The sequence below is a fragment of the Lampris incognitus genome, chromosome 8 (genome assembly GCF_029633865.1).
Source record: "Lampris incognitus isolate fLamInc1 chromosome 8, fLamInc1.hap2, whole genome shotgun sequence".
Lineage (NCBI taxonomy): Eukaryota > Metazoa > Chordata > Actinopteri > Lampriformes > Lampridae > Lampris > Lampris incognitus.
Genome location: NC_079218.1, coordinates 4,902,258 through 4,920,646, shown reverse-complemented (window position 1 = coordinate 4,920,646; position 18,389 = coordinate 4,902,258). Strand labels below are relative to the sequence as shown.

Genomic DNA, 18,389 nt, shown 5'->3' with positions numbered 1-18,389 from the left:
TTTTAAGATTATTTTTTGGCAATTTTCCACCTTTATTGGATAGTGATAGTAGAGAGAGAGATAGGCAGGGGAGAGAGAGAGGATGACATGCAGCAAAGGGCCCGGACTGGAGTCGAACCCAGGCCACTGCGGTAAGGTCTCAGCCTTATGTGGTACGCGCTCCACCAGGTGAGCCGAGCCACCGGGGCGCCCCATCTCTTCACATTTTACACTTGGTTTTTCTTCTAGTTTTGTCTTTTTAAATTTACTAGCTAGCACTGGGTTACAAATGTGCTTTTATCTGGTCCGATAGCTACACCAGGTTATAAATCTATGTGAGTGATCCTAAGAGGGTTCTGTCTTTTGGCCATGTACGAGTGGTCATCCAGACTATCAATGACACCAGCATGCACTTCTGCATCCCTCATTTGTCTTTAAGGAGGCACAGGACCAATATACAGGTTTAGATTAGTTGGCTATTGTCATCTCTGACTGAAAAAGGATGGGGTGTCAAATTCTGAAAAATATCTCTTCTGTCCATTGTGAAAAGAAGTCCACCTCCAATGACTTTTTATGTGACACAAGTGCTGAAGGACTTAGTCATTCTCCATCTTCTCCAGCCAGTAGGAGTGTACTCCAAAATATCACAATACCCCCACCCACCTCAACCCTTAGCCATCTACCTTCACACCTATTTTTCTAATCTTTTACTATAGTGCAGTAGGCAGAGATATGGTCAAACTGAAAGACATAAGAACTCTTGTTAAATCTTTGTAGCAACGTCTTTATGCAAGAACATAACGCAATTATAAAGATGACCTGTTGGTCACTGGGCCTTACTTTCTGAACATAGATCTCGATGTACTTCTGCAGATTGTTGCGGTACAAGTAGAGGACCAGGTCATGGACGAAGTCGAAGCGGTCACAGACAATAATGAGCGGCAACTGGTCGGTGAGTTTGGCCTCCTGTTAATCAGACAATGCAGGCGGAAAAAGATCACAGTCAACATGACATCATTACCAATCAGCAAATCACCACACAAGTCACCCGTGATAACAGTCAAAGGTGGCATATGACAAGCGGTCGTTAAGCACTGAAAAACCATAGAAATATATGATTTGAATAACCATGATCCAAGAAAAGAAATAGAACCTGGCTTTAATGTGCATATATGAAATCTATTAATATCTGACTTAAGCCCACTGAGGCAAATTTGTAATTTGTGATATTGGGCTATATAAATAAAATTGACTTGATTTGACTTATTTTGAACAGCTATACTGCAGGTTTGACTAATGTGGTTGGCCAGTAGAGATCATAATCACAGAAAATGAAATTAATTATCATTTTCACATTGCTCCAATCCTGCTCAAGTGATTCCAAATGACCATCAAGGTAAAAGAAAACTACATCCAAGGAAAAATAAGCCTTCTTTACTACAATAAATGGAGACATGTCACATTTTTTAGAGAGGCTAGAGGGTGGCAAAGTTCTGTAAAATCAGTTTACCACTGACTGTGGAGGGGGGGGGTGTGAGAGAGAGAGAGAGAGAGAGAGAGAGAGAGAGAGAGAGAGAGAGAGAGAGAGAGAGAGAGAGAGAGAGAGAGAGAGAGAGAGAGAGAGAGAGAGAGAGAGAGAGAGAGAGAGAGAGAGAGAGAGAGAGAGAGAGAGAGAGAAAGCGAGAGAGAAAGCGAGAGAGAGTTTCTTAAGACATTAAAAAGGAAAAACTAACATCCCCTTCAGTCTGAGGCTAGAAGCCAAGTGCAGCTGTCTCACTCACACATACACGGCGGACTCTCAGTTAAGGCTCTATTCAGCACAGCCTCACAAAAACTAAGAAGCACTGACCACTAGTCCTCTTTACAACACCGCACTATGGCTGTGGCTGTGCTGGGACACTGCCATCATCCACCCTCCTGCAGGATTAACACACTGGGATTGTGCGCCTCACAGCCCTGCGTCAATATCAACTGCCAACATGCTTCAATGACCAAAAATATGCTCCTGTTAAGGCATAGTACACTATAACTATATAAATACACCTGCAACACCTAGTGGCCCTTGTGTGGATTACAAGATTCTTGTTAGTGGAAACGACAATGTACATTTTCTAATAAACTACAATCACAAAACAAATGGATCACTAGGACAAATTCACTAATTCAAGCACCAAGACTATTGGGTGCACCCCATGGGTGTATGGTTTGTGGTGTATACGCTTATACACCTCCATACAAATCCCAGTTTTAATACTGCGCCTTAAATCACATCTGGGGATGAAAATAAAACAGAAGGTGCAGAAAAAAGGTCCTGTACGCGGGGAAGGGAGTTTGAGGAATAGAGTTTACCTGGTACATGTCCTGCCATTCCAAAGACAAAAAGGGAAAAACACAAAAGATAATATCTGCCATCAGGACGGTTGACTAGAACACTTTTTTATTTACCAACGTACACAACTAAACGCTTGTTGGCAATATGTTAGTGATGGGACAGCATTATGAATGAAAACCATTTGGAAATGAAGATTCCAAAATGGCAAGACTCGGGATTGTTGCTGCACATGACATGTGATGTGAAGTAAGTGGTTAACTTAAATCATGTTATTAACACACAGCAACCAGGGAGCAGGAATAACAAGTAGTGAGACCTGTCATAGTAACACAACATAAAATGGTGGCTTGAGGAGAGGATTATGAAATAAATACAGAACCCAGTAAAGGAGACGAGGGTCTGTTAAAAATGACTTCTTCCCCCTGCAGCCATACCTTGAGGAAGTTCTTCACTCGCTCTGGATCGTAGCAGTTGCTCTCTCGACAAATTCGCTCCACCTCTTTGATCTGGCCTGTCTTGCAGGCGGCCTGGATGTATTTGAAATGGACCTCAGGATCCTGGCTGAAGTTCACAATGGAACCCAGGAAGTAGAACAGACCTGATACAGAGAGACAGTTACAGAGGACAGGGAAGGAATAAAGTACACCGACAACGAAGCAAGTGATGACATCTGTATGGAACAAACGTTTGAGCAGGATGGTTATAACCGCTGAACAATGCTGCTTTGAAAACACAAAGCAATGTTAGCTATACCAATAACTGTCTTTTGAAAATATTCACTTCTTCCACCAGTCTAATAATAAAATGAAATTCGTGAATATTAAACTCATAATACAACCTGAAATGTCTTTTTGTCAACGTCCCTCATTAAGAGTCGTATTCCCTATCTGTAATGACTGCTGTTTGCCTCAATTGTTTGCTTACTGAACTGTGAAGCGCCATTATCTCGGCAGTGGTAGAGAAGCTGCAGCCATTTACCTCTGGGCCATCCTAAAAAACCCTATTGATTAACCTGATGCCTGCCTTTGTTCTGGTCTATTTAGCTAATTGCTAGTTTGGGGGCACCCAGTAAGTGTATCAGCACAGGGAAACGGGTGCTTGACTGAAAATGAATGACTAGACAAATGCCATCCCACAAACAACCCTACCATGTAGCTTGTATGTGAAAATATTTAGTTTAAAAATCCCTTCTGTACAACAAGGTCTATAAGAGACAAGGTTCTGTACAACAAGGTTCTAAACAAATTTATAAGTAAATTTATAATTGAATTATATAAGCAAATTTATTTTTATGAGGTTTAATGACCAGGTACGCTGTGTTCACCCAACACTTGTGCTGAACATGAAGAAATCAAAGGAATTAAGTGGTTTGTGCCAGAATGATGTTTGGCATCTCACCCTCAAAGCTCTTGAAGGACTCAAAGAGTTCTGTGAGGGACTGAGTGGAAAGCTGCTCGTGGTACTTGGAGGCCACCTGGACACAGATCTGCAGGTTCTGGCGAATGTTAGCTGACAGCATGGCTCTGAGACACTCCAGAGAGTCCTCCACTGATAGGGAGCCAAAGAAGTTCACCAGCCACTAGAGGGGGCGAGAGGGTCCAAAGTCAACCATGATCTCCAGAGGAACACTAATCATGTATTTCAACTAGCCTTAACGGGATAGCAAAATCACACTGACAGAAGAGAGAGACCTGCACTGCCATTTCTCTCACTCCACAACAACTGTCAAGACGCTATATGATGAACCTGCTCAGTAGTCAAAAGCAGAGGATAGTGATGTTATTAAACAGGCCCTTGGTGTCACGATATGCAAGTATAAAAATCCTGCCACTGCTCTCCACAGGCTAACAATATAAACATGCAGTTTTTCTAAACATTTTTACCTAAATTAAGCTTTTAGAGTGAGTGTGATGGACAGAGCCAGATATGAAACCAGTTAGCATTCTACCTCAGGGTTGAGCAAGTGCGTGTGCACCACAGCACGCTTGATGTCATACAGGTCAGTGTAGTGCTCAAGAGCCCTCTGCAAGAGGCCAGCCTTCTCACACAGCTGGGCGATGTGAGCACGGTCGTAGTTGGTGAACATCTGGTTGCCCAGGATGGCATCAGCGACCTACATACACAACACAGAGAATTAGAAAACCTGAGAGATGATGGCAGAAACAGAGGATGCCAGAATCATAAGCGGCCTGAGAAGTGTCATTTATTTGTGCGTGCATGTGTGTGCACCTACCTGCGGGGCATGCATGAGGTTCATCTCCAGCAGGCGAGTCTGCAGGGGTCCTTCTGAAGGTCTGTTGTTCTTCAGGGCATCGAGAAGGAAGGAGGTACATTGCTGGATGAGGTTGTACTCCATGAAGACATCCACAATCTGTCAGACACCCGGAGAAACAAAGTAGACAACTTAACTAGTGTATTGCATGATATACAGTTGTGTTAAATATACTATGGAAGAATCACACTGTTTTGTCCTTTAGTAATCTTGAAATTCGTGCCTTTATCTCATCACAGCCTCATTCATGTTTGCACAAAATTAAATAGGATTTTAATATATAATAAACAGAATTACTAAACTTATACTGTAACTCAACATACAAACAGATGTATTGCAATCACTCCAACTCAGGCATCTGTCCACTAGTTTCCTTTAGGTTTAGAATTGATTTTTTAAGATTACACTGATAATTTTTAAGGTACACAGTCTTTTCATGCTGCATTTCGGCCTCAGGTCGGGCCCTTCTTAGCAGTTTTATTGTCAAGAAATAAGACTTTTTGCCATCAGAGTATCTCGGTTCTGGATGCTGCCACGCTTTATCATATTTCTCTACTACTACTACTTCTGGCAGCTCCCGTTAGGGGTCGCCATAGCGGCTCATCCGTTTCCAGCTCTTCCTGTCTTCTGCATCTTCCTCTCTCCCACCAGCCACATGTCCTCCCTCACCACATCCATAAACTTCCTCTTTGGCCTTCCTCTTTTCTTCTTCCCTGGCAGCTCCATCTTCAGCATCCTTCTCCCAATATACCCAGCATCTCTCCTCCACACATGTCCAAATCATCTCAATCTTGCCTCTCTTGCTTTGTCTCCAAACCATCCTGCCTGAGCTGTCCCTCTAATATAATCGTTCCTAATCCTGTCCTCCTTCGTCACTCCTGACAAAAACTTTAGCATCTTCAACTCTGCCACCTCCAGCTCCACCTCCTGTCTTTTCATCAGTGCCACCGTCTCCAAACCATCTAACATAGCTGGTCTCACAATCACCTTGTAAATCTTCCCTTTAACTGTTGCTGGTACCCTTCTGTTGTAAATCACTCCTGACACTTCTCCATACATTCCACCCTGCCTGCACTCTCTTCTTCACCTCTCTTCCACACTCCCTGTTACTTTGGACAGTTGACCCCAAGTATTTAAACTCATCCACCTCCGTCACCTCTACTCCTTGCATCTTCACCATTCCACTGTCCTCCCTCTCGTTCACGCATGTTTTCCATCTTTCATTCCTCTCTCCAGTACATATCTCCACCTCTCCAGGCTGTCCTCAACCTGACCCTACTCTCACTAAAAATAACAATGTCATCTGCAAACATCATCGTCCACGGAGACTCCTGCCTGATCTTGTCCGTCAACCTGTCCATCACCATTGCAAACAAGAAAGGGCTCAGAGCCGATCCTTGATGTAATCCCACCTCCACCTTGAACCCATCTGTCACTCCTACCACAACTTACTACTGTCACACTGCCCTCATACATATCCTGCACCACTCCTACATACTTCTCTGCCACTCCCGACTTCCTCATACAATACCACACCTCCTCGACATAATGTAATTTCTTCTGACCTTCTCTATACTTCTCCATCAACATTCTCAAAGCAAACATCACATCTGTGGTGCTCTTTCGTGGCATGAAACCATAGTGCTGCTCGCTAATCATCACCTCTCCTCTTAACCTAGCTTCCACTACTCTTTCCCATATCTTCATGCTGTGGCTGATCAACTTTATACCTCCGTAGTTACTACAGCTCTGCACATCATCCTGGGTGATGTCTTGAATTCTATGCGTTATCATAGTTCAAATCTCTAATTTAATTTTCATAGATTTGTTTTTACCCCAATGACATATCCAACTGTGTTTTTTAACTACTATTTTCTTTCTTGCCTTTTTGCCAAGTCTTGTATCTTCTGCTTCTCTTACTTTACTTGATTTATTTTTGAATATGTTTGCCTTTATTTAAAGCACAATGCAAATTTGATTTTTTTAAAAATGCCTTATATTAAACTTGTTGATTTCAATGTTATCGTTATTGTCATTACTTAATTGCCCTCAATTACTTTAACGTTATCATCATTGTTACCACTGTTATAGCCATTTCTTCCATTACTTTATTCCACTGCTATGTTTGTGCAGTGTCTCCTTTTAGGTTAGAGTTCAGACTCCTGTCACATACTTTGCACCAGTAAAGCACCAATGTTAGAATCAAATTGAGCAGATGCCCAGACCAGGACCACACACTGCCTTGAAACTGTACCAAACATGGTCACGAGGTAACATTTAAGCCAGTTAAACCCTGATCATTTTTGGCTCAGTAACATTTCTTCTTTCAGGAGCCCCAGAGAGCCTCTTGCAATGTGTTTTATTCATAACCATGTAACCGGCCAATGCAGCACTGCTGGCAGTACAGAATGTTGCGTCAGGTATTGACATTTACAGTACAAGGAGCTTGCAGTGGAAGGCATCAACATGGATGTGCATCTTATCTATCCAGGCATAAATGTCAAGCTCGACCAGCGGCAATAACCACTCTCACAGGTACAATCAGCACCCAAAACATTATAAAACTGGACAGCAGTGAACCTTTGCTTGGCCCAAGTTTTGAGGCTATGGTTAAAGAAAGGACCAAGAATTCCTGACAGATCAGGATTCCCACCCTCTGACCTGTGTGATATCAGCAAGGGGCTCTTCATCTTGGACCAGCATCTGAGCGAACTGCAAGCCCTGTTCTGGGTTGATCCGCATCACATTCCTCAGGAGAAAGATCCAATCTGGAGTATAGCCCACCTAGAACCAGAAACACCACAAAAGAGTTCATCTACTACACAGTGTGATTTTTAAGCTTTTGATTTAAACCCCCAGCAGAAATGAGAAGGTCAAATAATGACTGTTCATGACCAAACACATTTCCTGTAAGTCCAATAGCCATTTACAGCAAGGTGCACTTCCTTCACAGCATGATAAACACATTCAGCATAAGAGACAGATGCATAATATGGCACATAACACTACCACACCTTTATCATCAGGATCACACTTCCCCTAAATATTAATATTAATAATAATAACAATAATAATAAATCAAACTTATATAGCACTTTTAAAGTCGCTTACAACTGTGTATTCAGTGTCTGGGGAGGGCTTTACTAAGTCTTGATAAATAGTTTCTATGACATAGTACTTACAAAAACAACCTGACGGGGAAGAGCTACCTAAAATGACCATGGACGGTCAAAATAACTGCCGGTTTTTAACACTATATTCTGTCAAGATAAATACCCAATTGAGATATTAATGCATTGCATATGTCAGTATGTCTGTTAGGAAACGACTGACACCAAAATTAAAATTTTAGCAACTATAATACTATTTTTAAACAATTGAAACTTCAGAGAGACATGGTCGAACTTGAATAGCAAAATTGAAAAAGTGAAAATATTACCTGAAAAACCAAACGGAAAACACATATTGCTAATCTAACAAATGTAACAAGGCCTATAAAACATCAAATGTTAAAAAAACTGAAAATAACCACTGAAACAGTGCCAAACAACAACCGGAACTTAAAAACTACTAGAACGACCGTGGGCGGCCGCCCACGGTTTTTCCACTCTATATTCCGTCAAGATAAATACCCAGTTGAGACATTAATGCATTGCATATGTTAGTCTGTTAAGAAACGACTAACACCAAAAATAAAATTCTAACAACTTTTAATACTATTTTTCAAACAACTTAAAATGGCCGCTGTCCAACGCCTGTAAATACTGCAATGCCTCGGTGGTAGTCATGGTGCTTCTGTAGCGGCGTCTGTAACCAGACATGTTGGACATAATCAGAAATCAAGTTTAGACTATTTCTCTGCACTGGAGAACACTAGTGTGTTTTTGGACAGTGCAATGAACTTCACGAAAGAAATGATGCGACCAACACATGTCAAACATAGTGACACGAGGCGCACGATCACGCGCAAATTACGAGCTTTCTTTTTGACGACTCATGGTCGTTTTATGTAGATCTTATCATAACTTTTTTTGTGCAATTAATCTAAAACTCATCTTAGTGCAAATATATTCAATTTTGGGAGCATTCAGGGGGCGGCAGGTCTGTACCCCCCCCCCCCACACAGAGTTATTAAACTTTGAAAATCCAAAACCATCAAAATGACGCCCTTGGTCGTTCTAGTGTTAATTGGAAAGAGCTCAAATTGCATTGCCAGCAGACATACCTTCTTGGCATAAAGGACAATCTTGGGGAACTGGCCAGTCTCTGCAAAGCACTGGATGACTTTGTTGGGGACGTTAGCCCTTAGGTATACACTGAGTGCCAAGGTGGGGTCCACTGCCTTCACCAAGTCACCCAGCTCCTCAGAACACTCCAGCTGTAAAAAGATAGGGAATACAATCATCACTGTCAACCAGAATAATCACAAACTGGAATATTTTGATGGATCCACCCATGTTTCTTAAGTAGCCCACTCTGTAGCTCGAGGAGGAAAACTCCACAAATGCCTTGCATAATGGATGGCCTGACATCACCCAAGATAACAGAAGAGTAATGTAAACACACAGGCAGTTCAGGAAAACTCTTTTCCTGTGAGAGGAGGTTGTGATAACAATCTGGAATACCTTGTCCTCTTTGAGCCACTTCTCCAGAAGCTGCTTGCGTCCCTGCTGGAGCACAGGCCTGCACAGCTCCAGGGACTCAAACTTGTTGAGCTGACCCTGGTCCAGCAGGATGCCAAAGTACTGGAGCAGGGGGGAAGTCTGGCCCGGCTGAGCTGGCACGCTCTGGAAACGACGAATGGTGTCTGGGGTACGCAGGATACCCTAGAGGGTGGGATTTGGATTTAGAGGGAGGAAGGGATGTGTCATAGGTCAAAGAGGTCAGCTGCAATTCAAACTCACTGGCGGATGAGGATATCCAGCTGATACAAGCTTGAATAATGTCAGTTTCTTGATCGCAAAGCAAAATACAGCAACACCCACAAATAAAATGTTTGGTCTTGGGGATTAAGACAACGTAATACTGTTACTTCTCTGAATGTTCAGCAAGCAATCAATGGACCAAAAGTGGTTAATTCAGGGGCAGAGGAACACAACATGGGATTATATTATTTTAAAATAGATTATTAAGAATTACTACCGATAGAGTCAATGTAAAGTTGCTCCTTTCTCAAATAGGTTAGGTATACGGCTGCACGATTTATTGTTTTAGCATCGTCATTGGATTGTGCGTATGTGCAACGGTCACATTGATGTGAAGTATGGCAAACTGACTCAAACAACTCCGCTACAACTTTTTGCTGCTTGATACAACAGCAAAACTTGCACAGTTCCCATTTTCCATGACTAATCTACAAGAGAAGTCTGTCTGACAACATGATTTACTCCTATTTAATACTCAGAATCTCGTCATTTCTCGCTCCGCTTAAACAAATGACCCGTTGACGTGTTCGTCCGCTTCTCGGCCATGTGTGGATCGCAGTTATATCTGCGGGCACAGCAGTTAGTCTGTGAATTGGGTGGGCCGAGTCATAAAAATTAACACTGACTAATAGCGGATGGGCTGCTGGTGGATGAAATAATACATAATTAATGAGGGAAATATTAATTACATTCTCTAAAACGTCAACATATTTTAAGCTTCATTTTTTTGTCGGGCATGAATTAGCAGACTAGACTTCCACTGGGGCATCCATTTGCCTTAAGCAGCGATGGAGGCAAAAAAGAACTGAGAGAAAATTAAAATAGGAGAAAGGAAGGGCTGTTGTGTGTGGGACGAGTGAAGTGCTGGGTATGTCCTATGCAACAGCTGCAAAGCGGTCTATGTAGGTATAGATAGGATAGCCACAAAACATGGTGTAAATATATCATCACACTTGCACATATCCTAGTGAGAAATAAGGGCAATGTGACTGGGTGCGGGTCTCAAAATTGGAGAAAATAATTCGTTTGGTTGGGTAGCAGGTGGATGATGTGTACATGTGGATTCGGATGACATCAGAACCGACCCGCACATCACTATTGTCGGCCGTCTCTCCGCGTTGTCTGTCCGGCTCCATTTGCTTGTCTTCCCGTATGAAAGGCAAAAAAAGGCACTGCTCACTTTTAGGGCTGTCAACACTGCCCAAAAATTACGTTCGATTATTCCTTCTAAAAAAACACATAGGTTCGAACCCATTCGAATATATTTTTGTGCAATATGTCCATAAGAGGGCAAACCGATACAATGAGAGACATAACTACTTGTATAGGTATATTTACTTCAACATAAACATGTCTTTTAAGGTCTACTTACACATTACAAAATAAACAAATAAAATAATGTCCTATACCGTAAAACGCCATTAAAGACCATACGCCCGTCTCTCTCTCTGTGCTCGAGTGAAAACGTGCCGTCTCTCGGAGCGAGATGAATGATTCGTACTTGATGTGTTATTTGAAAGCCTAATTTTTATATAGACTAAGCAATAGTCATACTGGTTTAAATAAACCATTTAATAGTATTTTTCCATCTTTGCTGAGCAAGAGTTTGGTGCAAAAGGAATTAAAATCTGAAGTATTTCCAAACGGTTTTTTTTTTTTAAGATTGTTCAGAGTGAAAATCCCTCTCTCTGTGGGAAAGTGGGGTTGTGAACTCTCTGCCATCTTCACCACAGTTGTTGGATTATTCGCTCGTTTGCGCTTGACCTAAATTTAATTTTCAACCAATGAAAGTGATGTGTGACTCCTGTCCATCATGCAGCGTATTCAGTGCTGCGCCCAAGGCCCTCCCTCGCAAGACAGACAGCTGTGGTAGTGCTGCTATTTTTTTCACAAACAAATATCAATTTTCACACTCGAATGTCTGTTTTTTTTGTTTTTTTACACAATTCGGCTATATATATTTGAATTTGGTATAGACATTGACAGCCCTACTCCCATTTCACAACTTCTCAACAACTCCCTCACAAAACCCTCTCAGTCATTCTAGTATGATTCATTCTTTCCACTTAGAGCTATCAAGTCATCTGGTGACAATCCTGTATTTTTTCATATCGCAATATATATTGCAGAGAAAAAAAATATTGCAATGTGAGTTTTTTCCAATATCGTGCAGCCCTAGTTTGGTAACAGGTTTATTTGGGAGAGCACATGTTACAAAACTGAAACTTCAACACCTGATTACAGGATACTGGTGATGGGGTGGAAATGAGGATTTACCTTTGGTGCATTAGCAGCCACCTTGGCAGCCTCCGAGTAGTTGCCCCCTGCAAACAGGTTGTTAAACTTGCGGGCAAAAAGCTCCTCAGCCCCGGCCAGATTGTTGCGGACGGCTATGCGCAGGGCTAAATCTGGGTTCTGCAGCACATTGGTGATGTATGGGATGATGTTCTCCTCCTCTACACAGACAGACAGCACCTGATCACAAAAGGGGGGGAGAAATTTCAGATACATGTACATTGTGGGCGTGGATGGAAGATATATGGAGCTTTTTGCAGGACAGTAGAAAACAGAATGGGGGGAACTTATAATCAGGCAACTCGCATTTTGATGTTTTATTCAAAATATTTCAAAAGAACATTTCGGAATAGTTGAACGGTTTTGTTCAACCTCCCGTTCAGTATCGTCAACTGCTACTATTGTGCTGTTTTGTTTGTTAGTGTTTATGGGACGGTGTTGCTTCCTGTTTTTACACTGGAATACATTTTTAGAAACCCATTTATAGGGTCACGTTACAACTATGTATTGCTTGCAAAGGGTTTCAGCATGTAAGGCAATCCACAGCATCAAGGGTAAACAAAGAACACAATCGTGGTATCCGAGTAGCGTAGCGGTCTATTCCGTTGCCTATCAACACGAGGATCACCAGTTCGAATCCCCGCGTTACCTCCAGCTTGATCGGACAGACACAATTGGCTGTGTCTGCGAGTGGGAAGCCAGATGTGGGTATGTGTCCTGGTCGATGCTCTAGTGCCTCCTCTGGTCAGTCGGGGTGCCTGTTGGGGGGGAAGAGGGAACTGGGGGGAATAGCGCGATCCTCCCACGTGCTATGTCCTCCTGATGAAACTCCTCACTATCAGGTGAAAAGAAGCTGCTGGTGACTCCACATGTACGGGAGGAGGCATGTGGTAGTCTGCAGCCCTCCCCGGATCAGCAGAGGGGGTGGAACAGTGACCGGGATGGCTTGGAAGAGTGGGGTAATTGGACGGGTACAATTCGGTAGAAAAGTGTGTGTGTGTGTGTGTGTGTGTGGGGGATAAAAAAACAAAACAAAAAACACACACACACACAATCATGTTTGTGTATGTGCCTGCTGCAGGGGGCTGCTTTTGTCAGTGATGCACCAAGTACTTTGACTTTGTGTCTTGTCACCAAACCAGTCACCTTGTTTATGAAAACATCTCATAGGGATGGTCGGCCAATCATATAAGAGGCAGAACACCCATGAAGTCAAATGCCCCACCTTCCCCAGAATGCCCAGGGAAGTTTTTGAATGGCTACTTTGAAATGCAGCCGTTTACACTATTGCACTTAGCAAACGCCCAGTTGAGGCTATGCCAGAGGCCATAAGCATCAAAAAGAGGGAGCACTTCAGGCCGATGCCTCCTTAAACTTAACTAAACATCTTCTACACCATGCAAGGATAATTCACCATGCATTGTGTTCCCCCAGTGGGCCTGAAGTTGAAAGAGTAAGTAAGCTCAATTGTGTTCGGATATGAGCACATTAGCATTAAACTCGTACATGGTGCCCAACCCAGGCTGAGGCAGCTGAATGGAAAATGCAGTCTGACTGGGTCAGTGTAATGCTGGGTTGTTGTGGTGGGTTTGACGTGTGTGTGTGAGAGAGAGGACGTGAAACTAGAAGTTGCATTGAATGGATGAAGGAAGGCTATAAAATAAACTACCAGGTCAGTGGTTGAGCTACGGACACTCGTGAATAAACCTCATTTGTCCCATCACTAAGTAAGGTCACTTCGCGATCACAGTATGTGTGGACTAACTGGGGGCAGTTGAGATGGAAGAAATGGTGAGAAATCGGAGGTAAAATAAAGCTCTCTGTAGAAATGGCCATCTCCACTCAGCACCACATTAACTGGACTGCAGTGGGGGAGGTGGCAGAAATCCAAGGACTACGAGAAGCTGGCATTGACCTCAGTAATGGTTAAAGGTAGAGAGAGAAAAAAGGTAGTGTGAGTCAAACTGGGGCTGACTGTCAGTCTTACACCAAAAAAGCATCCTCTGACAAGAAAAGGGGGGGGCAAAGGCCTCAGTCACCCAGATATGACCTAACACATGACAGACAAAATCTCGTGGAATCTTTTGTCTTTAGCCCTTACTTTCTCTGAACTGTAATGATGAGCACGATGGGCAGGAAAAAACAAACAAACAAGTATGCAGTTGCACTGTTGAAGAGGACGCGGTCTTTAAAACAGATGTGTGGGAGTATGGGTTGGTACACTGGCACACAAATGCACGCATGCATGCTGTGTCGAACAGAAACTGACAACTCAGGACTCTGCCTTGCTGACGTAGACAGAGGAGACGCCTGTGATTGGAGGGGAGCGTCAGCACCAAGAGGACTGAGGGCACCAGGCAGTGCCTCCCACTGCATGCCACGTGCTGAGGGGGTAAGTAGGCTTTTTTTCCCCTCTGTCACCCCCCCCTCCCCCATCTCTTCTCTCTCTGTGGTTTGTGCGGAGCAGCAGCAAAGCACTACAGCTCAGGGATCCTCCCATCTTAAGGCCAGGCCAGACCCAACGGCATAGCAAAAGCACAGCATCAAAGGCCGTGGCACTGAGACGCATGCAAACACACACAAAGCAGAGGAGAAAAACTCCATGACTTCCAACAGGGAAGTCGCTCATAACCACACAGATTTGCGGCACATGCGCGTACACACATTTGTTACTACTTTGACTGGTCAGCCCAACAAGGAGCCGTGAAGCCTCAAAGTGGACTTGAATGGTTTCTGTTCATTTCCAGTAAACCTCGACATACTTGGGCTCCAAAGAAGGGAGGGGGAAAAATAGATGTTCCCAAGACAGCAGAGGATTTAAGATTCCCATGTCAGGCTGTTAACAGAGACAGGCCAAGAAAACAGCGGCATATTATTGCTTAGATCACTGCCTGTGTGTGTGTGTGTGTGTGTTTGCAAGAGCAACTGAGGAGGCAGACGCCATCGCCCCATCAAGCCAGGTCCGTCACTGCCCCAGATCAGCTTTCTGTTCCTCGCTCAATTATTAATGTGGTGTGTGGCCTGGCTGTAACATTATTTATCAGCTGGCTGGATCCAATTCTCCCCAATGGTACAAACTTACAATGGCAGATAGACGCAACCTTCTCCCTCTCTCTGTGAGAAACACGATACCTTGGATTATTTATAATGCTTCGTGGCAAAGTCTGAGCTTACTTGATTACGATAGAAAAACAAAGACAACATTCCTAAAAACGACTTTTGATGTTCCACGTGGTAATATTGTTATATTAATTCATATTACTATTACTAATATTCAAACTATCTACTTCTCTTGAAAAATGTGACTACAGATGTGACAGGGGAGGTGAGGGGTGGCAGATGTGGTTCTCTTCTACTCAGGGTCTTTTGTTATGCGAGATGTTTGGTGACATTGAACAGGTGGATTTCTAATAAAGAATACACTGGGTTGTGTTTGGTTGGGTGCAGCCTCAACATAATAAAAGGATTCAAACATACACTATCACCACCTTTACTCAGCAGCTCTGACACACATCAGTATCGTTTTAACTCCCATAGCATCAGGTCACATAAGGGAGATGTGCAGAGGCTGACATTTGTACCTGTCCCTTCCTGTTGACCCCAATGATGCCCGAGGTGGCCTCGTGCGGGGCGGTGACAAAGATGGTTTCCCCACTGATCCGGTTCATGTAGATGCAGGTGCCTGTCTCCAGGTCATACAGGTGGATGTAGCCATATTTGGTGATTAGGAAAACGACATCCTGTTTGGAGCTTATCTGAGGAAAAACAAGAAGGTGAAAATCTTACAGAAAAGCTGTCCCCGAAAGAGTGCAGTACATTTTAAGATGGCATATTTCTGTTTGACCATTAAGTAATACAATTCAACAGCAGTTCTGTCACTAGATTCGCCTACTAGAGGATCAGTAAAAGGATGGTTAATAGTTTCATTCCCTGGGAATGAAAGCTCAACAAAAATAGAAAACTGGTGTCCGGATATCTGACACACACCCACAAGCAATACATTACTATTTTGAAAGTGAGCACTGTCACTTATAAAGTAAAGGTGCGACACACTCAACAAGACACTCGACCTCAAACACCTCCAACAGAGCCCATTTTATATTTTCTGTACCTGCATGGCCACAGGGAAATCATTCTGTGCCTCTGGAGGGAAGAAAACATCAACCGCTTTCTTTGGAAACGGCTGATTGCCAGTTGGCGGGGTCCCGACTTCAATGATGTGCAACTGTATTGTAAAAAGTGCACAAAAGAATTTGATACACTCCTTGGAGATTCCCCAAAGGCATTGCCTTTCCCACTTAAATGCCGTTTTCATTAAGGCGTTATCATCACCTTTCCCCCAGCCTGACTTCTGACAGCGAAGCAGAACAGGGTGGACTCTTCTGTATTCCCCTCCATCTTGAACTGGGCGAAGCTGGCAGCGTGGCCCTCGATAGGCTGAGACACCTTCCGGTCTACAGAGTACAGTTGCATGGCTCCTACAACACGATTTTGCTGAAAGGGGGGAGGGGAGGGGACACTCAGAATGAAAATAAAGACAGCAAAACAACCTGCGATCAGTAGTATGGGTGCACCGTTTACAAATAAGTCTGATCTAATGTCCTGCAGTGTGACTCTGTGCCTTGCTAGATAGGTACAGTTGCGTATCAAAGCTGTGTGTTAGTCATAAAAATATGAAAAAGCCAGTTACTTGGGCTGAGATGCCAATAAGCAGGAGCCACTTCTGCTTAGCATCCGTGCGGTAGTTGATGATCTGGCAGCCCGCCAGGCTCGAGTGACGATCAAAGACTTTGACGGGCTGCGAGTCGCCCTCCATACTCCAATGGTAAACAGCATTGTCAGTCACAAGTGCCACTGTGTTGAGCGAAATCCATTTCCAGAAAGTGACGTCGTCCGTCATAGTGTGTGCCTTCATTTTACTCTTCATCTCAATGTTGAAGATCTGAAGGGTTTTGGCAGCTGTGAAAGGAGAAAGAGGCAGGAGCCCAGGCATGGAATGGCTTGTTAAGGCTTCATGTGAGAATGCAGCACCACACACATGCATATATATATATGCATATTAGCATCATCGCTGGCCAGAAATGTATACACACAGGGAAAAGTCAAGTCAAACCCATATTCCACTTGAAAAAGAGAACTGGTAGTCATGGCTCAGAGATTATCAGGGAAGGACACCGTGACCAAAAGATAAGGGTAGGGTGCTGATCATGCTGTAAAACTGGCCCAATTCTTAAGTACGGCTCAAACTTTTTTATTGGAGGAAATTTACATTGAATAAATGGCAAGTAGGGAAAAATTACAGCATCTTAGGTGGGCTACATGTCCACCATTATCCTGTCTATAAGACTGGAGATTATCTTGTCCATAAGACTGGAGATTATCTTGTCCAGAAGTAACTACAGCTTACAATAGCCTGTAGCCTATAGCTATAGATTGCTTCTCTTTTCTCAAGGCAAGGAATCACAGCTAACTTCATATTAACAGAATGCATTGAGGTTTTACTTGTAATGCAATGAGCTAGTGCTGCGCCAGGGATAGTAATTAAAGTCCTCTTGGTCTGCATATTGGCTACGATACATAAAAAAGGGGGGAGGTTCTCCTTTGTTTGTCTGAGTCTGAATAACCAAATGCAAATACAGTTGGTAAAGAAAGTCACCACTCCTTTTAAGCAACTTTTGTTGCCTTACACCTTGGAGAAAAAAAAAACACCTTTACTTACACATAGTAACCTACAATACCCAACTGAAAATTCTAAAAATCTACCAAAATTAAGCAGTAAAACATCTTATTTTAAAAAGGCCTTTGTTTATGGCATTATGTCCTTATTTGGATAAGGCGTTTTAACCCGCTTTGAATCAAAATTGTAAACATGCTCGGACACAACCGATTACCTTCAAGATCACATAGCAAGCAAACTGGATGCCAACTGACATCAGTTGTACTGATTTTATTTCAGAATAAGAAACAACTATTCCTTGAGAACTTCACTGATATAGTATTCCAGAGCAATCCACTATGGGCAGAAAGATGCTTTCAAAATGACTCTAAAAATCAAGTTGCGGAAAGATTCAAGTCTGGAGATGGTCTTTAAATATTCGTCGGTGCAAAGTCAAGATCATCATAAAGATGTGAAGGTGTATGGCACCACCCGGAAATTTTAGGCTGTCCGTCTTAACTGGATGAGAGAACAAGGAGGACACCAATCAGAGATGCTATTAAGAGGCCACAGGCAATTCTGTAGGAGCTATTTGACCTTATGGCAAAGACTGGTCAATATGTGTTACGATAACAATATGACAGGCACTCCATAAATCTGGCCTTTTGGGGAGGGTTGCAAGCAACAAAGACACTCCTCAAAATGGGTCACATTATGTCTCACTTTGAGCTTTGCCAACAAGCAAAGATTCTGAGGCCAAGCAACAAAACATGTGGTGGTCAGATAAACCAAAATTGAATTTTTTGCTCTGAAAGCAAAAAAAATTCAATATGAGGGCGTCTAGGTAGCATAGTGGTCTATTCCGTTGTCTACCAACACAGGGATCCCAGTTTGAATCCCCATGTTACCTCCGGCTTGGTTGGGCATCCC

General features: G+C 43.1%; 1 protein-coding gene across 1 annotated transcript in view; it reads right to left on the bottom strand.

Annotated features, from left to right (window-relative positions):
* cltca (clathrin, heavy chain a (Hc)) overlaps positions 1–18,389 on the bottom strand; it is a 54,663-nt gene that overhangs the window by 13,894 nt on the left and 22,380 nt on the right. Inside the window, exons 3-15 of the mRNA XM_056285538.1 lie at positions 16,494–16,762; positions 16,136–16,297; positions 15,915–16,028; positions 15,385–15,558; positions 11,786–11,983; positions 9,209–9,409; positions 8,809–8,961; positions 7,245–7,367; positions 4,545–4,682; positions 4,260–4,424; positions 3,710–3,890; positions 2,746–2,909; positions 820–945 (exon numbers count right to left, since the gene is read on the bottom strand). Coding sequence (XP_056141513.1) covers positions 820–945; positions 2,746–2,909; positions 3,710–3,890; positions 4,260–4,424; positions 4,545–4,682; positions 7,245–7,367; positions 8,809–8,961; positions 9,209–9,409; positions 11,786–11,983; positions 15,385–15,558; positions 15,915–16,028; positions 16,136–16,297; positions 16,494–16,762 — 2,168 coding nt within the window. The remainder of the gene's footprint in view (positions 1–819; positions 946–2,745; positions 2,910–3,709; positions 3,891–4,259; positions 4,425–4,544; positions 4,683–7,244; positions 7,368–8,808; positions 8,962–9,208; positions 9,410–11,785; positions 11,984–15,384; positions 15,559–15,914; positions 16,029–16,135; positions 16,298–16,493; positions 16,763–18,389) is intronic.